Source organism: Herpailurus yagouaroundi, unplaced genomic scaffold, assembly GCF_014898765.1.
Source record: "Herpailurus yagouaroundi ecotype Mexico unplaced genomic scaffold, PumYag 213, whole genome shotgun sequence".
Classification (NCBI taxonomy): domain Eukaryota; kingdom Metazoa; phylum Chordata; class Mammalia; order Carnivora; family Felidae; genus Herpailurus; species Herpailurus yagouaroundi.
The window spans coordinates 10,780,063-10,803,783 of NW_024412444.1; the positions used below are offsets into that span (position 1 = coordinate 10,780,063).

Here is a 23,721-nt window from a genome sequence, read left to right on the forward strand (position 1 = left end):
GAAAGAAAGAAAGAAAGAAAGAAAGAAAGAAAGAAAGAAAGAAAGAACCCTCCTTACTGGTTGATTTTCTGTGCAATGCTTAATCATTAAGATACACACCAATACTATATAGAAGGAAACAGAAGAATAGCTACCAACACCAATATCAAAACTGTTCCCAAACTGGAAAGTCTGCAAGGTGACTATTTTCACTGTATCTCTGAGAAGACATTATGATGGATGGGCAAAACACTGGCCAGAGACCACTTCCTATACCAATGGAACCATTAGTTGGAAAGGAAAGCAAGAAGGGAAGTGAGAACTAAACATTTGTTGAATACCAGAACAATGTTTCTTGCTTTGTGAGCAATATTTCATTAAATTCCCACAATTAAATATTGTCAATTCTATTTTACACATGAGTAAACTGGAGTTTAAAGAGCTAAAGTGAGTTGCCTGAGGGCATACAGCTAGTTAGTGGTAGTACCTGGGGTTGAAACCATCTGTTTTATCTACTAGTATTCTTTCTACTTCCACCCTAAGACTACAGTAAACACACAATGACTACAAGTTGAATTAGGGTTTAAATAGAAAGCACATGCAACCTATGATTATATTTTGCATTAGATGAAATATCTGAAGGAAACACTTAGACTTGTAACAGCTGGTAATTAGCAATTTCTAACAACTGATATTTTCTTTTTTTTTTTAAACGTTTTTATTTATTTTTAAGAGACAGAAGGAGACAGAGCACAAGCAGGGGAGGAGCATAGAGAGTGGGAGACACTGAATCCGAAGCTGGCTCCAGACTCTGAGCTGTCAGCACAGAGCCAGACGCAAGGCTTGACCCATGAACCGTGAGATCATGACCCGAGCCAAAGTCAGACGCTTAACTGACTGAGTTACCCAGCTGCCCCACAACTGATATTTTCCACGCAGAGAACAAATCCTATCAAAAATGTCACTGATGAGAGCATTTTAAAATAAAACGATTTAGCCAAATCCAAAAGAAATATTTTATAGCCAGATATGAAATTCTTAAAATGTAACTTATCTAGTTTGTTACAAGGATTAGTGTACCTCTGCACATTAACCGTGAGAAACGCTTGTAAAATGTTGACTGCTGACAAAAAAATCTCTGGGTATGTAAAACTTGTGTCTATATTATCAATTTTAACAGATGTATTTTATTACTTGTGTGGACTTACTTGCTATAATTAATAAATGCCCTTATTATTGGACACTTCTGTTTTCCTCTTTTTGCTTTAAAACATTGATGTAAATACCCTTGCATATCTGTCTAATTTGTTCCTTAACATAAAAACCCAGAAGTGGGATTGCTGGATCAAAATGCATGCTCTTTAAAGCTTTCAGCACATATTTTATGGCCAGGTATCAAAAGCAAATGTAAGGTGGCACAAATCTTTTTCAATAATTACATCATATAATTTCAAGCAAATATATTCTAATTCAGAATGTATTAAATAGAAGCACTAAAGTAGCAAGATATTTTTCTTTAACTAAGAAGCACTGATTTTTCCCCCTTAGGCTCTCCTTGTACTTCAGAGTGCTGGCTATTCAACTCATCTGATTAGGTGCTTCTGTGGTGAAGTAAAAGCTATGTTGAAGTCTGCTCTCATCTCACTTTAATAAGATGAAATAAATTGCCACATGTACTAAAAATAGTTCATTGCTCTGAAACCCAATGCCTGTTTGCCAGAACAATATTAGTGATGCATATTCTATGCATTCTTTCCCCAAATATGGCATCTGTCATGCACAAAATTCAGAACGGAAGCCACCAGATACTTGAAATAACATTCTTCTTTTAAATATTTTTAAAAGTCGAAATGGATTCAGCTACGTTCATAAAACAAAATGTACTGAAGCAGAGTATTTGAAACTTTTATCACTCATTGTTTTAACTGGCGAAAAAGATTGTGAATCTAGTTATAAATTTTATAGCGGTATCTTCTGATGAAAGTCTTAGGTATGATAATGATAATGATAATGATAATGAGCGTATCATACCAAATTTATTTGACCAATTTCCCTAATGCATAAAAGTGACTCGACAATATAATGCTTTAAAACTGACTTTTCTTCTCTGACAATTTTAACAGAAAAGAATTAATAGAATAAACTATTTCAATTTATAAGACTCTCATCATAAAATATAAGACCCCACATAATCATTTTTGTTTAAATCAAATTGAGTTGCCGAAAATTAACAAAATACAAATTTCATAAGGAATGTTAAAGGCATAACAATTACAGAAACAGACATGCAAGCATTTTTCACCTGTTTTACATTGTTTCATTAAAAGATTTACATTGTGTTTAATTAAAATTTTATATCAAATGTAATAACAAATATCAAATATAAAACCTGAAAATAATGCTAGAAGCAAGACAGATCAGAACAAATCTTTTACTACCTAAAGAATCTACTTCAAGCATTAAAAAAAAAAAAACCAAAAAACCCCACACATATATACCCATTTAAAAATTAAAAAGAAACTTTCTAATTAAGATATCCTTCTTACAACAGAACTCCGACTATTTTATATTATATGATACCATTACTGGATTGCCATTTGGTGAGCTATAAGAAATAAATTGATGGTTAAAATACTATGACCTTGGAAATGTACACTAACATCTATTGTCCAAAAGAATAATTTTCAAAACCCACAGAAAACCCACAGAAAACAAACCTTTTGAAAGCTTTGTTTCTTCTACCACTTTGGTTAGATGCCCCTCGACGATCAGCTTCTCTGCCAAAGAAAATAAACGTTACTATCCAAGCCCAAACCGAGTAGCATTTCCCTGAGCGGGGCAGTGTAACACATTCCATGACCAAATTTAAAGATGATAATATTACTCCCATGACTAGGCTTGTACAAAAACTTGAAGCTGGAAGGAGAACTAAGAAAACTCGAACTATAATTATAACAGCACAATCAGATTAATGCAGAAATCTGGGGGCAGGGGACAATTTGTCTTTTATTTTCATTAGTTTTTACCTTAGTCAAAAAGCCTAGACCGTTTTAAAAAGGATTCATAACAAATAAACCCTCTTTAAATCAAGGATATGAAGTTGAAATAAAGGAATTCTGAGAAAGTATGTATTTAAATAAAGAATACAAATTAGGTTATGCCAATAGTTTCCCAATTGATACAATTCAGCACAGATGCATATATGACATGCTTCAGTAAAATGAATCATTTTAGAAGAGCCAAATATTTAAAGATATTAAAACAAATATTGTTTTGTTTTGTTTTGTTTCTTTCTATAGGTGATTCTCTGTAAATGTATAATATACAGCTTCTTCATAATTTATTTAAATCCAGATTTTCATATTCTATGCTTCACTGAGAATGGTATCTATTCTAATTATCCCCTTATTTAATCCCGTATGCCAGCTGGTCTCCTTGAATTTACACGTTTGCAGTATATGAAGTCATTTCTCTATTCCTTCACTCTTCAAATCCAATGTAGCTTGGACTCTATACCCACCATCCAACCAATGAAACTGCTCCAAGATTACTATAACCTCCAAAGCCCATGGCTCCTTTTAATAATTTTCATTTTGCACAGGCTCCTTGCAGTATGTGGTACTATTTGCCCCTGCCTCCTTAAAAAAATTTTCTTTAAGTCTAAGTAATAGATTTGGATAATTTTTAAAAGGTAGTCCTACAAGATGTATAATGTAAGCTGTCCTTCCCATCTTCTGTCCTACTCTACTCCATTCTTGAATTTCACTTCCTAGAAGCACAACATTGTTTTTGAAGAAGGAACAACGTTTTGAGCGCCTGGGTGGTTCAGTCCAGTCCACTTAGCGTCCAATTCTTTATTTTGTCTCAGGTCATGATCCCTCAGTCGTGGGGTCGAGCCCCACATCAGGCTCTGTGCTGAGTATGGAACCTGCTTGAGATTCTCTCATTGTCCCTTTCTCTCTTGGCCCCTCTCCCCAGCTCGTGTTCACTCGCTCTCTCTCAAAAATGAATAAACATTAAAATACAATACAATACAATACAATACAATACAATACAATACAATACAATACAATAATATTGTGTTGGGGTTCACAGGTGGCTCAGTTGGTTAAGTGTCTGGCTCTTGATATCAGTTCAAGTCATGATCTCACCACTCATGAGATCAAGCCCCAATGCGGGACTCTGCGCTGACAGCACAGAGACTGCTTGGGATTCTCTCTCTCTCCTCTCTCTCTCTCAAAATAAAGAAATAAACAACAACAAAAAAAAATACCATGTTGAGCATTCAGTGCATCCTTTCAGTTTAGAAGCTCCTATCTTCCATTCTGGGAAATTACCTTCTATTCTAACAAATTCTGTTTCATTTCTCTTCTCCCACTCTCTCCCTTCCTACACTCTGGAAATCTTATTATTCAGATGTTAGATCTTCCTCCTTTGTTTCTTAAATAAAACCTCAAATCAGCTCATGTCTTTTTTGTTATATTTTCTGGAATATTCCCTCTACTTTCTCTTCCAACACTAACTCAAAAAGATATATGCACCCCCGTGTTCACTGCAGCATTATTTACAATAGCCAAATATGGAAACAACCTAAGTGTCCACTGATGCATGAATGGATAAAGAAAATGTGGTGTGTATGTGTATGCACAAATACACACAATGGAATATTACTTAGCCATTAAAAAAATTAAATCTTGCCTTTTGGGATAATATGGATGGACCTTGAGGGTATTATACTAAGTAAAATAAAGTCAGACAGAGAAAGATAAATACCATATGATCTCACTTACATGTGGAATTAAAAAAACACACACACACAATCTCATAGATAAGAGAACAGATTGGTTGTTGCAAAGTAGGAGGGGTGGGGGTGAAAGGAATGGGTGAAGGGGTTCAAAGGTTAAAAAAATGACCTTAAGCATAATAATGCAGAACACAAAACCATATGTGAAAGGACAGACAAATCTGCCCTCATATAAATTAAAATTTTCTGTATGACCGACCACTCACTAAAACACAGCTAATGGGCCAGTGACAGACATAGAGAAAATATCTGAAAAATTAACAGATAAAAGGTTATTATTCATTCATTCATTCATTGAACAATTAATTAGGGGCTACCTACTATGTGCCAGATACTGTCTTATGTGCTGGAAACATCAGAATGAACAAATGACAAAATCCCTGCCTTTCTGGTTCATACATTCTAATGGGGTGAGGAGGGAGAGAGGATAAAGAAACAAACAGTATGTCAGATGGAGGCAATGTAGAAAAATGAAGCATGGAAGAAGGAAAGGGAGTATGGGGATGGCAAGCGAAAATGTGAGGCACTTCAAAAACGAATAAGAAAAGTCAAACACCACAACAGAAAAGGAGCAAAGAATAACAACATTGAATTCACAGGCCAAGAAAAGTGAATGTCTAGTAAACATGTGGAGTTCAGGGTCTACCCACTGAAACAACACCATGGCCTTATGCACTTATCAGTTCCGCAAACGTTCAGCACCAGGAGGGGTGCGTAAAAGAGTAATCTCATATCCTTCTGGCAGGAGTGTAAATTGGTATCATTTTATTTTTAGAGGGCAACTTTGACAGCACCTATGCAAATGTTGAAAGGACATGTCCTTTGATCCCACAGCCCCTATTTTAGGTATTACCCTGGAAAGAGACAGTTGCACAGATTTTCAATGCAGCATTATCTATATTTATGAAGGGAGTGAAAAATTTTTTTAGTTCTACCAGGAAAAAAAAGGTGTTAATTAATCTTCAAGATCTCAGTCAACAACAAATTCACTTTAAATAGCATTAACTACCTGCTATATTTGCATAACCTCTAAATGTTGATGCCTAGTCTAACTCTCTCGTAGGTCTCAGAACATGTTTGTCTAACTACTTCCCAAACATCTTCACCTAGTGACCCCATGAGAACTTAATCTCACCATGTTTAAAATGGAATTTATTTTCTCTTCCTTCCTCTTGGATTGATTTGGTATCTCTCCTCTCCTCATCCACAGCCCATCATTCACATCTCTAATAAGCTATACTGCAGGTATCTATTGATGTCTACCTTTCCCAACATACTATGAACTCTTTGAGAAATACACTCATTCCTTCAAATATTTACCGTGTGCCAGGTGCAATACTAAGTACTTCTCATGGATTACCAAGGTAAATGTGATAAATATAGGAATTTAGAGTCTAGTGACAGCAGGAAGTTATCTCATCAATAATTTAATTCCCAACACAATTCTTACATATAAAACAGGTTCCACAAATGTTGTTACATGAATACAGCAAAATAATAAAATAATATAAATGCAGACTTTGAAAGGCATTCCAATCTTTCTCTAGTATGTTGAAGATCTAAGTAGCACCTTGTTTAAAAAATTATAAACATACATTACGAGTAATTTATTACTCGGGGCACCTGGGTGGCTGAGTAGGTTAAGCGCCCGACTTTGGCTCAGGTCATGATCTCACAGTTTGTGGGTTTAAGCCCCACGTCGGGCTCTGTGCTGACAGCTCACAGCCTGGAGCCTGCTTCAGATTCTGTGTCTCGCTCTCTCTCTGACACACCCCCCCCCCCACTCACACTCTGTCTCTGTCTCTCTCAAGAATAAATAAACATGAAAGAAATTTTTTAAAAAAGGGTAATTTATTACTCAAAATGCTCACCTTTAGGAAAAAATCTGAAGCCCCTACCATGCCTTACAAAGTCTATATTATCTAGCTCAGGGGTCAGCCAACTAAAGCCCCACAGGGCCAAAAACAGCCTGCTGCCTGTTGGGTAAATAAAGTTTTAGAGGAACAAAGCCGAATGTATTCGGGTACATACTGTCCTCGGCTGCTTTCCACTAAAATGGCAGAGTTTAGTAGTTGCAACTGAGAATTTATAGCCTGCAAAGCCTAAAATATTTACTACCTGGCCCTTTATTTAAAAAAAAGAAAAGAAAAGAAAGAAAACATTTTTATTGTTCTAAAAGTGCAGTTTCAGACCAGTTCTAGTTTTCACACAGTTTCTCTCTCACACACTCTTTCCCCAGATACATGTACTCCTCACTTAGCTTCGTCCCAAATCTGTTCAAATTCCCTATGTTACCTTTGTCGCTACCTATTGTCTTACATTCTTTTATTTTTCTTCAGTGGACATATCACTACTTGACATGTTATTAGTTTATTAGTTTTTGTCTCCTCCAGAGACTGTAAACCCCATGAAGGCAAATCTTTCTTTGTCTTGTTCATTTCTGTACCCCCTACAGCTAAAATAATGCCTGGTATATACATAATAGATGCTTAATAAATATTTGCTGAATGAATGAACTGAATATCTATTTTTAAAGGGATCAAACTTGGAAAAATTATTTGAATGTTTTCATCATTCTAAAAAACTAAGAATTAAATATGCAAAAAGTTTTGCATAGTACTAGTATCTAAGTGCTAAATAATAATTATCTGCTGCTATTATCACTATTGAAATATTTAAGGTTAGATGATCAAATCTGATGAGTCATTAGTGGCCTATAATCAAATAATTGAGGAAAGGGATACTGTTTTATTTTAATGTTTATTTATTTATTCAGAGAGAGAGAGAGAGAGAGAGTAGGGAAGGGGCAAAGAGATAGAGAGAGGGAGAGAGAATCCTAAGCAGGCTTCGCACTGAGCAATGTGAGGCTCAATCCCACTCAACCACCCGGGGCTCAATCCCAGATCATGATCTGGGCTGAAATCAAGAGTAGGATGTTCAACCAACTGAGCTACTCAGGCACCCTGAAAAGAACACTGTTTTAAAAAAAGCTTCTAACCACTGGTTCTCAAACTTGGAGTGAACACTTCAATTCTTTGGGAGCACTAAAAGTCAGAGGCTACTCAGAGACTCAGACGAGAGCCTCCATATAATGATAAATGCAGGCCTTGAAAGAACTATTTGGCCTGGCACAACTGAAAGATAAAGTACAGGATTTTCTTCCTTTTTAAAAACTCCCTCTTTTTGAGGGACACTCTAGGAAGATAATTATTCTTTTCCCCTCTTTTAAAACCATACTTATTTATTGTGACAAATAACATACAGAGAGGGACACAAAACACAAAAGTACAGGTTAATAATTTTTTTTTAAAGCAAATGTCTGTATGACTACAGCTCAAATCAAGAAACATAACCTAACCACAAGGGCGCCTGGGAGCGTCTGACTCTTGGTTTCAGCTAGGGTCATGATCCCAGGGTTCTGGGATTATGCTGAACATGGAACCTGCTCCAGATTCTCTCTCTCTTTCCCTCTGCCCCTCCCCTGCTGACTTTCTCCCTCCCTCTCTCTCTCTGTCTCAAATAAAGAAAAAATAAAACAAAGAAAAGACCCTAACCACAACCCCCTAAAGCTTCCCATGTTTCCCTTTCCAATAAAAACCCCATAAAGGTAACCACTGTCCCGACTTTGTGGTATTTAATTTCTTGCATTTCTTTATAGCCACACTACCCAAATATGCATGTCTAAATAATACACTATAATTTTAGTGTTTTGACCTTCACATAAATGTAATACTACAGTATGTATTCTTTTGTGTCAGGCATCTTTCATCAAATATACCCAGTGTATATTTCTCCATTTGACTGCTGAAGATCTTTTGGGTTATTTCTAATTTTGAACTGTGAATGATGCTGCTGTGAATATTTTTGCATTTGCATCTGACACGCATGGGTAGGCATTTCTGTAGGGAACCTACCAAAGAGCATAACTAATGGGCATAGTAAGTCTGACATTGGAGAACTATCACCTAAGCATTTAATTTAATCGAAAAACATATGATGGCATTGCAGAAACTGTCAGATCTGGTAAAAAACTGATTAGAACAGAACCAAATTTATTTCTTATGGGTGATAAATGTAAATTATGTACTAACTATATTACTATGTGGCACAAAATAAAAATAAAAAACAATGCATTCAAAAGAAGTGCAAAGGGGTCACTTGAGTGGTTCGGTCGGTTAAGCGTCTGACTACAGCTCAGGTCATGATTGTGGTTCGTGGGTTCACACTCCATGTCAGACTCTGTGCTGACAGCTCAGAGCCTAGAGTCTGCTTAGGATTCTGTGTCTTCCTCTCTCTACCTCCTCCGTTCACGCTCTCTCACTCTCACAAAAATGAATAAACATTAAAAAAAAAAAGTGCAAAGGGAGCACAGGTGTGCCTAGACTGGATTAAATTCTTCAAGCTGAAGAGCCATTTTCCTCACATGACAGCTACAACCAACTAAAAGCAGAATATAAACTCAAACGGCACTATTCAGATACTGCTGTCAGCTGCCTAGGGATCTTAAGTGACAGAAGAGAAGAGCAGATCAATATAAAAGAACTACATAATCAGCTATTTGTAACTGCCGACCTGGAAAATATATTTAAGTCTCAAAGTTAGGTTTCATTCAAAAAATAATGTTATCATTCGGGTATCAAAAGAATGTGCTGGAGACCACATTTTCTAAATGGCATGTGTACTAGTAATTAAAAAGTTAGAGAATCTTTAGATTGTCAGGAACATATGATTTTAACAAGAACAATAAAACTAGGTCAATCCGCTTTCACTGTCTTGTGACTGGGAATAAAAAGGGGAAAAAAAGTTACTCCTGCAAGAAAACTTCCACTAACACTCTTTCCAATCTCCCCACCATAAGTTTTCTACCTATTAGTTAGCATATATTTCTGTGTGGCTGGCATTACTAAGAGTACTAGTAAATATGATCTCATTTAATTCTCATAATAATCCTATGAAGTAGGAACTACCATCCCATTCTGTAAATGAGGAAATTGAGGTTTAAAGAAGTTATACTGCCCATTCATACTGCCAAAGAGGAACCAAAACAGAATTCACATCTAAGATCCTCTGATCCAATTCTAAATATCATAAATGAAAATGAACTACAAGTCACTTAGAAAGTCATTAAAGGGACATACAGCAAAGAAACTGACATTAGAATTAACATCAAACATAACAAAGTAAAAATGAACAATCAGCATTCAACATCAAACCCACAATTTATTTCCTTCACAGAGTAGCAGTTCACAAAATAGAAATAAAGCTTTAGAGCCTAAAGCAGGGGAGGCCTAACCTTAATAGGACAGACTTTTACAAAAGTATTAGTTTTTGCAGCAAAATATAATTAATTAAAGCAATTCCTGCTATAGAAGATAGTCTGCTTTTTCATAAAACAGTTCCAGAAGCTACTTGTCCTAAAACCTGAGAATAAAGAACAAAAGAGAAAAAAGTTGAGAATTCATAGATTGAAAGCTAAATAAAATGAACCAATTTAAAGAATACAGAAACAGTTTTTTAAGAAAGAAGCAATCTACATATCAAAACACTGTTGGCATAAATTTAAGACTATCTGCTATGCAGTTATACTGGGAGAAAATCTGGTAGAAATGTTGGAAAGTTAGCTGACTGGGAACATGATTGGCACAAATAAACAACAAACAAAAACGCTCCAATATATCCTAGATTGGTCAACTCTAAATACAAAGAAATAAAAAATAAGTGGGGTGCCTGGGTTGCTCAGTTGGTTAAACGTATGACTCTTGATTTCAGCTCAGGTCATGATGTCAGGGTCATCAGATCAAACCCCATGTCAGGCTCCGTGGTGAACATGGAACCTGCTTAGAATTCTTTCTCTCTTTCTTTCTCCACCCCGCCCCCCACCCCCTCCCAAGCACCTCCTCTGTTCATGCACGTGCTCTCTCTCAAATTTAAAAAAAAAAAAAGAAATTTAGCAACATCTAGTTTAAATTAAGAATCTTCCTATAATGGGGACATAAACTACTATGAGCAGGGAACCACACCAAGTGTATTCTACTCTTTGTCATAACTAATCTGCTTTGGCTTAGGGAAATAAAAGTTTAAAAAATGAAAATTAAAAAATCTGTTTTAAGTGGAATATGTAATCAGAATAACCCTGAGATTGTTCAGAGACGCTGATCTCATAGAGTGATGAAAAGTAAACAGTCACGGAGCAACACTGATTCAATGCATTACTCCAAATAAGGCAATTTTTATATGAGAGCAAAGCCCTAAGAGAAAGAAGAGAATGAGACAAACATACACAGACAGTGACTATAATTTCAAAAGGAGGGTGGGAAGCAGGGAGAGAATTTTTCTTAAATCGGGCAAAAAACTTATATAAGACACAAAATATTAAGAGAATTAGACTTCTGCTTCTAATAATAAAAACCATTAAGTCTCATAGTAACCATGGATTAAGAATACAAAGACATTAAGTTTATTTCAAGGCACTTGTTAACTCAGTCATTAAAAGCAAGATGCCATTTGGGGAGAGGGCAGTTTGTATGTACAAAGCGGACCACAGAAGAAATGTTCTCTGAACACAGCCGTGATGCCTCTGCCCTCACCCAGACAAACAGTAGCAGAAGAAAGTACAGGCAGTAGTCTGGAGAAAGCGGTCTTTCACTCTATGCCCATGAAGTGAGTCTCCATGTCCTGAGGTTCTCCACCTTTGACCCTTTATCTTTGCACTCAGCATACGCATTAATCAAATGACAGAGTTCATAGGACACATATGAAACAGATACAAGGTGCATAATTTGTTAACTCAGAAAGCACATTTATCAAACACAACAGTCTCAATTTATTTGTCTTTTTCTTTTTTTTTAAGTTTATTCATTTATTTTTGAGAGAGACAGAGACAGAGTGAGCGGGGAAGGGGAAGAGAAAGAGGGAGAAAGAGAATCCCAAGCTGGCTCCTCTCTGTTAGCACAGAGCCCTATGTGGGGCTCGAACTCACAAAACCAAGAGATCATGACCTAAGCCAAAGCCAACAGACGCTTTGTTGAATGAGCCACCCAGGTGCCCCTCGACTTACTTGTTAAGTTTACACTGTAAACCTTGAGTAACTAAAATTTGCAGAGGGAACAAGGAATGTGGAATTCTGCTCAAATCAAACTTCTTGCCTGAATTCCTTCAGAAGAAAATATTGCTAGAGCTTTTTAGCAAGTTTTATTAAAGTTACTTGTTAATTCTAGATTTTACATGGTATATTTTTACACAGAAAATTACTTCACAGTCCTGGAATTACACAAAGGTTATATTTAAATCTGTTCAAAATCCAATCTCTTTGCATGGGATTAAAAGCTTCTCTCCTAAAAGAGAATTAAAAGAAACACAGTCTCTTTTACCATAAAAGGAAAACAAACTGAAATGTGTTCCAACTCATTTAATTTCATCAAAATCACCTTGTAAATGGAGACAGCCAACAACTAAATCATTCTCTTATGGGTTCATATACATAAACTGAAAAACTCTGTTAATATATTAAAAAGACATGAGGAATCCTACAGAAGTGAATTATTTGCTTTCTAATTTTAAATTTAGAATTCACAAGGTGAATTTGGACTATACAACAAGCACAGTAAACAATGAAATCTAGGTACTTAACATCTGCTTTTTAAAAGACCGGAAATAAGGGGTGCCTGGCTGGCTCAGTCAGTAGAGCATGTGACTCTTGATCTCAGGGTTGTAAATCCGAGCCCCATGTTGGGTGTGGAGATTACTTAAAACTAAAAAATCTTTAAAAAGTAAATAAAAGACAGGAAAATAAGACTATGAGGTGTCACTGCTCACAGAATATAAACTTCATGTTCAGGATCATAAATCAGTTCAAGATGTCTATCAATTAAAATAATGGCAAAAAAGTTTGTGTGAGATTATCAAAAAATAATCCAAAATTATTTTGAAAGTTCACCTGAGTAAGATTTTAGTTGAATGTGCCTTGCTTGCCATAATACTAATTAAACACCACAATTTCTATACCAGCAGCTTGTCATAAAATAATGAAAATACCCCTTCTGACAACAAATCAAATCAAAGTTAACTCTTACTATGCCAACTCTGAGTATCCAAATTTAAGGAGCCAACATATTGGAAATTTCTGAGATACAACGGTATCCTCATTAACCAAACTCTTGCTACTTGCTACCACAACTCAGGAACTGGGCAGATTCAGATAATGGACGATACCCCCAGCTATATCCCTAGGGATATACATGAATTTACAGCCCAAACTTCCACTGTTTGCACTTAGGGACCCAATGGATTCAGACATCTAGGAATACTTGTATTTTATTTTTTGTTCTTTGGCTCATTATTTCTTTGCCCACAAGGAAAGCATTTTATATTCTCATTTCTCCCTCTCTATACCACATCTAATGTTTTCCCATGCCACTGCATAGTCCTTGTAAACATAATTTAATTGGCTAATATCCTTATTGAGGGGATTGCTGTAACTTATAACTTCTGCTCTATCTCTGAATGTTTACTGGTCCATTTGTCCCTCGTAACTATGATGCAATAAAAATCTCCAAACATCTTTTTCTTAATGTAAAACAAACATCGTTCTGTGTTACAACTACAGCTAAATATTTTACGTACACATTTTATAATATTTTAAATGATTTTTGCAAATTGTAACTTAGTAATAAGCTTTCTTTTTGGATAGTTCTCTGTTCTTGTTTCTTTGGGCTCAAAATACAAGCCCAAAAGTTTAAAATAAAATTAACTTATTAAACAATGGTCACATGTAATAAAACAAAGTATAAGATCCTTCCCCTAAAGATTTATATTTTAAATTTTATATTCTGCTTTTAGTTGGTTTCAGTGGATACCAATTATTTTGCCCCAAACCCCCATGCCAATTTCCCATAAAAGTGAAATTTAGTAATCAGAAGATAACAAAAACATGAACTAATCTTTGCTTTATGAGAAAAATTTAAAGAACAAAGGAATATGCCATATTTATTCATTAATTTTCCCCAAAATAATATTAAACTTATATTCAACATAAAATGGACAAAAATAGAAGCTCTTCTAAAACTACTAAATGAAATTCCAGATTTCCTTAAGGCATCTCTAAGGAGTATATAACACTGGATCTATTGAGTTTGTGCCTCTATAATTACCAGGTGTGACCCTGACAACCCCCAAGTGCCCCTGAGATGGGGGGGGGGGGGGAGAAAGAAGGGGAAAGAATCACATATGCTTGCATATCCACAGAATGAATTCATTAGCATAAAAACACAGAAAGTCACTCATTTCAAAAAGAGACCAAACAGGGAGAGGAAAAACAACCAAGTTGTGTGTCTGGTAGGAAAAAGTGTAGATATCATCAGTAAATCTTTATTACACATAGTGACCTTTAATTGTCACCAAGAGGACCAAGAGAATATCACAACCTCATGATTTAAGCAGCCACATGATTTTCAAGTACGAGGAGATTCATGATACTCTGGCTCAGAATTCAGCAGAGGTCTAAATCACCTCAAAAGCTAACCTATCTATCTTTAAAGTATTATTAATGATAGGCTTCCCAAGGGTAGGCGGTTGATGTCAGAATGTAGGACAATCTATTCCTATTCCTTCCCTAGAAAGCTCCTGCTACCTTAAGGGTCATCTTCAGATCTGAGTACCCAAACTAAATCACTGTTTTCATGGCTTCATTTAATCATTTAAGAAATTTACTTAAGAAATCCAATTCCAAATCTGTGATAGAACTAGAATGTAAATAAAACAGGCTAATGTTATTACGATCTCTTAAGTGTCCACACAGAACGTTTAGGTGCTTGACATTCTATTTCATTCCCTGCTCAACAACAATTTTTTATTTAAAAGCTTTAAATTTCCTCTTTTTTGTGAGCAATATGAAATCCATCTTTGAAGGCAAATGCCACAAAAATATTTTTCTCTAAAGAGAGAAGCCGAACAGTATGAGAAGTATCGCTGCTGTCTGAAGATGGCCCTCTGTGCACCTTCTACCATAACAAACACATTGAGATCTTCATTTTTCTTCTCATTTTTCAATGTTAGCCCCTGACTTCATTAAAATCAATGTGAAAAATACTCTGTACTCACTCTGGCATTCTATGAATTGATGAATAAAAGTGCAGTCCCCGCCACTCTTTGAAAGCAAGTGCTCTAATAAAGAAAAAAACACCTTTAAGGATATAGTTTGTTGCTGTTTTTGAAAAACAACAGCAAAGGCAGGAAAACTGAAATGTATTGACATGAGTAACTCTAAGATTCATAAAAGCTTAATATATTTTTAATATTAATAGCAGACATATTTTAGAGTTAATAAAGCTAAATGACTGAAAATTATAATTATATTCATTAATTTGTACCCTGACTGGTTAGCTTTTAAAGGTGCAGTTTCTATCCAAAGAGCTCAAGAAAACCATAGACATATATTGCTTTAAAAAGCTTCTCTTTTAAAATATACCTTTCTCCATGACATTTAATAAATACCTGTAAATAATTTTTAAATTTTATTATTTGTTCTTACTGAATTAATTGTCAAATAACAATTCTCTAACAGTCCCTCTTCAAAGTTATTCTTCTTAAGAGGCAAAAGATAAATATTTAAAGAATACCACAAAATAATGCCCTAAAATTTAAGAAACTAATGCAACATTTCCATTTTTGTACTTTCATTTCACAAATAACCTTGCATTTGAGTCATTTAATCTGTACTTTCTATACTCTCAAAATATTACACTGCTTATCTCTGCCCAAATGATTAAAATCAATGCCATGCATATTTTAAAATAAGAGCTTGGAACATGGTTTTGTTCAGGTCAAACATAATTTGTTTTTTTTTTTTTTTTTTAAGAGTAAAGAGAATCAAAATCTAACAGAGAAAAGCTTCAGCTCTTTTCTTACAATAATCTTTATCTATTTTGACTCAGAGAGCTAACTTCTAAATCTGGATAACATCTTTCAATTATATCTCTGGATTTGTCAAAACTACTAAATAGACTTTGGAAATTCAGGTGTTAAAAATATATCACAATATGATGACTATCTGGAACGTGGGAAAGCACTGAAACCTGTGAAAGAGGACATGAGTTAGTACCACTCTGACTGTGAAAGCCTCTTTTCCTTCTCATTTCAACCCATCTCACTCTCATCATCCCAACTTTGTTTGAGAATCAGGCATCTCCTACTCTAATCACTGGTTAGCTTCTCTTGACATCCTTACCAATAGACACCTTCTTTACCTTCATACTCGAATCTATCATTATCTTTTATCTATTTACATGGTACACAGAACTTCCAGTCAATAATTTTATATATATGTATATGTATATGTATATATATGTATATATATGTCATAAATGTGTGTACATAGTTGTACATAATTGCATAGTTATAGAGTTATACTATATACAGATAAAATATAGCCCCAAAAGGGAAAAAATGGCTAACTGCAACAGAAATTTTTTTAAAAACCTAGGGGCGCCTGTGTGGCTCAGTCGGTTGAGCATCTAATTCTTGATTTCAGATCAGGCCATGATATCATGGTCGTAGGATCAAACCCCACATCGGGCTCCACGCTGAGCGTGGAACCTGCTTAAGATTCTCTCTCTCTCCCTCTGCTCTTCTCTCCTGCTTGTGTGTGTACTCTCTCTCTCTATGTATAATAATAATACAAAAGATAAAAGTAAAAAAAATCTAATAAATAGCACTTGCTGACTGGAGCCAAGAAATCCAAAACAGAAGCCCTCAGTTGAATAGTAATTACCAAGATCAAAAGTTGTTTTACATAAATCCTATCTAAGCTATGATAACATTTTCAGAACTCCAACTATACAACATCATGGTTAAATATGAAAACTCATTTGAAACCAAATTTTAACCTAAAGGACCTTATGGAACTTATTTGAAACAAAATTTCAGACTATCAACACAGGACTTTAGATGACATTTATTAATGCGGTACCTCCCACCATTACTCATCAAGCCTCAAATCACCCTTTTATCTACTCTGATTTTACTATCTGGACCCTACATTAAAATATTTATTATACTAGTTTAGATAAAATTCAAGATTAATATATTATTATATATGTTATACATATATGACTTCTATAAAGGCATTTTCTAAGACACATGAGAGAAAAATCTTTTAGATAGTACACGTAAAGAATTTGGATCATGACACTTTTAATACTTGATGACTTGAATTCAGTTCCTTGGGAATTCACTTTGCCAAAACTATAAAAGATGTCACTGAAAATCCAAAAAAATGAGATACTTAGGGCGGGGAAGTCAGGGGGCAGGGAAGCAAGGTTGTAAGATCCCAAACAGGGTTGTGGAAATGCAAAGACCAGACAGATACAGAAACATAATAGAGAACTGTGCTACTTAAAATGGGTTTATTTATACACATTAGTTTCCTATAAAATTTGATTTTCTATACTATCTGTGCTGTCCAATACACATGTTCAATACACATGTGGGTACTGAGTCCTGAAAAAATGGCTAGTGTGAATTGAGATGTATTGTAAGTGTAAAATAAATACATACTGGTTTCAAAGACTTACTAAGGAAAAAAGGTTGTGAAATAATTCATTTATAATCTTTAATATTGATTACATGTTGAAAGAATATTTTGGATATAGTAGGTTAAAGTAAATAACATTATTAAAATACATTATTAACACTTTACCTGTTTCTTTTTATATTTTTAATGTGGTTTCCAGAAAATTTTAAATTATGTATGTGGTTCCCATAATATTTCCATTAGACAGTGCTTTTCTATACTAAGATATATTCAAATTACAATTATTAGATAAGATACAAAAAATTTTATAGTATAAAACCTATGTTTGTAGCAGCTACTTTACATTTAAGTAATTTGAAAAATAGAGTTTACTAGATACATAGTATTAATCTTAACATCTCCAGACATTTTTAAAATATTCTCTTACAACTATACTTGGCTCTCTACTATTTAAAGACTAATTTTAGTTAAAGTTGTATCTGATAGCATATTACAGTTATGGATTTTTGGTAATATTGGAATGCTGGATAACTGGTTTACTATTCTATAACAAATGATTCAGAACAAATCCATCTTACTCCCAAAATCCACTGCATGCTAAATCTGGTGTAATGAAGTTTTTGTGCATATCAAGATATTTACTATTCAGTTTCATTAAAGATATACTATTGGTCATCCCCACAACGATTTATCATCACTAAAAAACCAAACATACCAGCAAGGGAAAAGTTATAGTATGAAGTACTTTAAAGTATCCAAAATACCTTATTCAGTCTTAAATCAAGGAGTTGTCTACAACTATTCTCATCTAACTCAATTGGAATTGACAAAAAAACTTTAGCAGTAATCTGACAACTCTAAATAGTATAAAGATGATTTCGTGTATATTAAAGGGTCTCTTAACTGAAGGAATAGCATGTCCCCAGCTTGAGTTAACACTAACATTATTAATAAATACATGCGCCAATCAAACTGGTGATTGGAATAAAACGTGTTCATGCCAGAAAGAGGAAAAAAAGGCAAATAATGACAACAAAAAATAAAAATTCATTTAATGATAAACTTTTAGAAAATGAGGATTAAGTCATTTTATATATGTTCACTAAATATAGTTAATAAACAGAAATATTAGTAATATTAATAAAATTAGTAATATTAGAATATAAACTACACCTTTAAAAATTCTCAAATCGAAACTCAAACTGGAATTCTAAAATATCGATGTAGTTTATAAAACATATACAGAATAGTCAACAATGATTAATGACAATAATTTCTAATTTAGAGTTTCGAGATTTTTTTGTAGAACATATGTAATATTATTAGGTCTTGAGCTTGCAAGCTCACATATACATGATTACCTAAGCCTATTTTGCCAGTTCCTAATTAAAAACCAAACAAACAAAAACAAGAACAAAAAAAAGCACCTCCTAACTTTATCAGAATTGGTTGCTGCCCAAGAACTATAAAGATATCCCCTGATACATGAAAAAAAAAAAAATTTAATTAGAAGTTCTGAGTATCGACCTTAACATTTTCCACTTAGTTCTATATAAAAACTAAGATCAGAGGTACACATATTTGTAAACACAGAAAATAATTTTATTCATTCTGCACTTCAAGCGTCTAATGCAGGATCTGGCACATAGTTGGTGCTCAATTAATGTTGGATGGATGGAAAGGGGAGGGTGAATCGGGATCTTCACAAATGAAGGAATGTAGAAGTCAATGGGTAAAAAGTACCCCATGCAGTAACAAGAAAACCAATAGTGGCTATACATTTTTGGCAAGAGATAATGCAAACTATCCAGAAAGGTAGGTCACAGTGTCAAGAACTAATAAAGGATTTTTCAGAGAACAGAAATGGCTGGCCTTGCTTTGTCTGATTAAAGAAAGAGATGTACACTATAAAGAAAGTAGCTTCTATGACATATCCAAGAGCTCAGTGGGCTGTTAAGTAAACTCTTGGCCAGGGATGAGGCATGACACAAACATTAAAAATAGAGGCCCCATATTCCCAGGAAGCAGTACTTGATGGAAGAAAATGGTAGTAGAGTTCTTTGAAAAATATATTGGGGGAGAAACCAATTATTATGCTATATATATAAACCAATGCTAACGTTGAACTTTAGCAGTTTCCTGTTATTTAAATAATTAAAATTTCCATATAACAAGGGATATCTAACCAAAAATCATAGCATTAAGAATTACAAAATAAAGGGAAGCTTTTTTTTAAAAGCTGGGATTCAATGGTCTATGAACAGCATGCTTTTTGTTCTAAAAAATGAAAACCTTAAAATGCTGATCTCTCTATCCTGCTTGAGGAGTAAAAGCATACCATCAAAGAAAAACATTTAAGTTTTTTACACTACCTTTTTCTGTGCTCCCATTTATTTTAGGTAAGAAGTCATCAACTTGTATCCCTAGGATTAAGACAGTGTATCATTGCCTGATCAAAGAAAGAGTTACTTTAAAACTGGTCTCACGGCATTTTTGTATTCCTATTTGCATTAAGACAGTATAGAACACTTTGAATTTATTTTTCCAAGAAGGGTTCAACGGGCCATTTTCTATCCACTCAGAGAAAAAGCTACAACTGCCTAGAAGCCTTGCAATGAACCTCAAAAGAAAAGAATCCTGCGGGGCTTGTACTTTCCTTATTTAAATATCTCTAAGTAGAGCTTCTCAGACGCACAAATTTCATCTTAAAGCCTAAACAATGGTGCCCACTGGTGGCAATCAAGCATATTTTTATAGAAAATTTTCTAAGAGTGTGGATACATTCCACCTAATACATAGAAAATAAGTACCCAATGAGACAGTAAATACCAAAAGTTCAATGATAAAAATTCAGCTTTAAATAAGAAATTTGGTGACACACCTACCTAAGCTGCTGCATTCTTTAAGAGTTTTCTCCTGAAGATGTTCTAACCGTACTGTAAATGAAAGTCCAAGAAAAAGGTATTTCACAGATAAAAGAAAAAAAAAATCAAATCAAATCAATTTCTGGATTAGCTAACTTACCTTGTAAAGCTGTTAGCCTCTCATTGGTAAAGTCATTATCAGCTTGCAAAGCTTCTATTTTTGCCTGGAGCTCCTGTTCTTTTTCTTCCATTTCATCTATTTTATGTTGTAATTCTTTTTTCTCAGCTTGTCCCTTCTGTTGGATTTCTTCTTGTTTTCCTTCTGCTACCTGTTGAGAAAGAAAAGAAAAAAAAAATCAGTTATTTCATAGTCTGAACTTGCTTTTAGAGGCCCAAAGCAGGGCTGCTTTTATTCACATAAACTTCTAACAAGAATATTCAATATTATAGAACATATTTGTAAATGTCAAAATGATGTCAGAAGTAGTCTGCATTGGGGTCATGCTTCTAGGTAACTAGAAAAGAAAACCTTGTAGCGGGCAAGCAGGCCTAATACGTAATGATAATGGGTCAAAATTTAAAACTCCACAGTTTTCAAGAGGGAAATATATAAAGTTTTCCCCTGAAATTACTATTGTTTAATCAGTTTGTAAGTTCTAAAACGTAACTTACTCTGAAATTTTAAACTAAATTGTGTTCAGTTGAAGGAATGATGATCATAAGCACTTTTCAAAATGACCTCCTTTTAACAAGACCAATCTTTAACACTGTTAGAGGTTCGCCAACCACACAGAGGATGCCCTGGTCTTCTCTAAGAAATATTTATCTTCTAGCCACTGAATCATGGTTTGAATGATACAAAGATGGGACTTCACAAACTCAGTTATAACATTTTAAAGGACCATCTAGACATTATGGTCTGGTCTGCCCTTATCCTAAACGTCCTACAGCTAATCTACAGGGAGCTGCAGCTGAAGCAGTTAACAGCATCCCTAGAGGCTGCAAGGGTCCACGGCAGATCACTCCAAGGTCCCCTCAGGGCTTGTTCCAGCACTAACATCTGCTTTTGGGGCTGCCCAAGGAGAAGCACATTCAAGTTTTTAAAAGGTCTAAATATCTTGGGGTTTGTGGATTTGCATCTACTTCCTATTATATATTAAAAGATGCCTGTTGTGAAGTACTATTTATTTCCTTCCAAAGGAAATATGTCAGCTTTTACAGTCTTTCAGCTGTCTCTGGCAATGGGGTTTGGGCTAAATGGAAACTTATTTTTACTACAAATTTCAACCATTATAAATTTTATATCAACAACTATTCAGCAATACCTAACATCTTAATCTATCCAGTGTGTTAGGGACAATTAACATATTTTCAGGTTGAGTAAATACATACCTTTAATTTATCAGATAAATCTTTAATCTCATTTACTGCTCCATTATATTTATTGGCTAATTCTCTTAATTCTTCCTGAGTCCGTTCATTCATTTCTTTCAGATGGGTACATTCATCTTCAGTATTACTCAGACTTCGCTGTAATTCAAGTTTACAGATTACTGATTTAGAATAAATGGCGTGTTTTAACTTCAACTTGTAAAAAGTATAATTCTATGGGCTGTTCTAAATTAACCTTCATATAAGACTGAGCTAAATAACATAAGAATTTTAATTTACTTTAGGTATATACTAAAACAGAAAATACAACAAAAAATTTTGAAAAACGAAACAACAGAAAGGGGGCAGGGAGGAAAGGATGTTACTTTTATATAACTACTCTTTTAAAAGGCCACTGAGAATGACTTTTACCCTTGAAAATATTTTAAGCTTAACAATTCCTGAAAGCAAGTTTAATAATATGCACAATCAACTTAATAAGAAAAATAGAAGACAACTAGCAACTTTCTTGCATGTCAAATTAATGACACGAAAGTGAATTAGTTATTATGGGATGAGGCTTTTACAGAAACTATTACTATACTATATGCTATATAGTATGTACTATATATGGTATTTTTATTATTGTGTTTAAAATGGGCATTTTAACTAAATCCAGTAACAAATAACTTCTGTAGTAATTGTGCAGTGGTTCAAAGGGATGACCTCCACTATCAACTAGGTCATTTTTAAAGCAAGAATCACATTTTGATTGTTCCTAAAAGACCTAGAAAGGACCGTAGAGATATTTTCCCCTTTGACCTCTAAAGTTAGACACAGTTTTCTTCTCTAGAGGATGGGTAAATAAGAATAGTGGTGATGTTCTCCACCTTACAGTGACTATCCTCAATTTGAAGGAAAACAAAACTAGGTGACAGGAGATCGATTCCCTGGCACCTATCATGGTCCACTGTGTGAAGGCTGAATCCTAAACAGAATGCAAATTCTAAGACTCCTTGATTAGCCTTTTATTTGCCCAGTCACTGACTAGGGACCACAAGCACCAAAACTCACATGGTTATGCTGAAAATCCCTAACAATAAAAACAGCATACTACCCCTTCCCACTTGATAGATGGGAAATATTTCCTAGTAATATAACACCCAAGTTTAAAATGTTCTAGAATATGAGCAATTTTAGGCTAAAAATTTTTTAATCATACTACCAAAGTATATTTGTTAAATTAAAATACCTCAACTTCTGAAAGTTTTCTAACCACTTCAATTTTCTCCTGAAGAACCCGCCTCAGGGACTCTTTGGCTGTCGTCTCATAGTTGTGTTTATCCTCCTGTAATGCTATAAGTTCCTTCCGTAAACTATCTTCTGTTTGATTCTAAGATTAAAAGATACTTATAATTATAACCAAGTTATTGTTTTTAAGTATTTATCATTTGAAAAAACAACACATTATTATACTCTTTGAGTTTTATATTAAGGTATCACTAAATCCAAATGATGTTGGCCCTGTATTAACTGAAGCTTGAAGCTGTATTGAAAAGTTTCATTAGTGAATTATGCCTTCACAAATATATTAATTCACATTTACAATTAAAAAAGTCAAAGGAAAATAAGAATTTCTCAAATGTACAAAATGAATTGAGTCTCCAATTTTCATATTCTCTGTAAGCCACAGTATTTCCATTTGTGTACAAAAATGATCTCTTACTTTCAAAGGGGCCCAGCATTTTAACACAATGGTTAAACCAAAAGGAATAAGAGTACCCAGAAGAAAAAGCTGATTCCAGAGGCAGGAAATGTACAAGATGAGTCTGGAACATCTTGCCTAAAATGACAGCAGGAAGCTATGAAAGCCTGCTGAGACTGTACCAAAAGAACTCAGGCACCAAACTGAAAAAGCTATGGTTCACCAAAGATGGGATAATTTGAACAACAATAAGAACAACAAATGGAATAGGTTGAAACACATGAAATATATTTAACTCTAGTTTGGAGAAAAGAAAAACACTTCGTGGTCATTCTTTGGTGGATGACAAAGAACTAATTCATTATTTTGAAATCCAGTAAATAAAAAGAGAAAAAAGAGAAAATCACTTATCCTGCCTTCCCTAAAAAAAAAAAAAAAAAAAAAAAAAAAAAAAAAAAGTAAAAAAAAA

At 34.3% G+C, this 23,721-nt stretch overlaps 1 protein-coding gene across 32 annotated transcripts in view; it reads right to left on the reverse strand.

The window, feature by feature from the left end:
- SLMAP (sarcolemma associated protein) overlaps positions 1–23,721 on the reverse strand; it is a 157,597-nt gene that overhangs the window by 33,687 nt on the left and 100,189 nt on the right. For 7 of the 32 annotated variants that reach the window (XM_040454685.1, XM_040454665.1, XM_040454667.1 and 4 more), the window contains exons 8-14: positions 22,800–22,940; positions 21,569–21,706; positions 20,337–20,505; positions 20,198–20,248; positions 19,685–19,735; positions 14,882–14,944; positions 2,697–2,756 (exon numbers count right to left, since the gene is read on the reverse strand). In XM_040454685.1, the coding sequence (XP_040310619.1) occupies positions 2,697–2,756; positions 14,882–14,944; positions 19,685–19,735; positions 20,198–20,248; positions 20,337–20,505; positions 21,569–21,706; positions 22,800–22,940 (673 nt within the window). The remainder of the gene's footprint in view (positions 1–2,696; positions 2,757–14,881; positions 14,945–19,684; positions 19,736–20,197; positions 20,249–20,336; positions 20,506–21,568; positions 21,707–22,799; positions 22,941–23,721) is intronic. The other 25 variants (XM_040454692.1, XM_040454693.1, XM_040454676.1 and 22 more) reach the window with 7 other exon arrangements.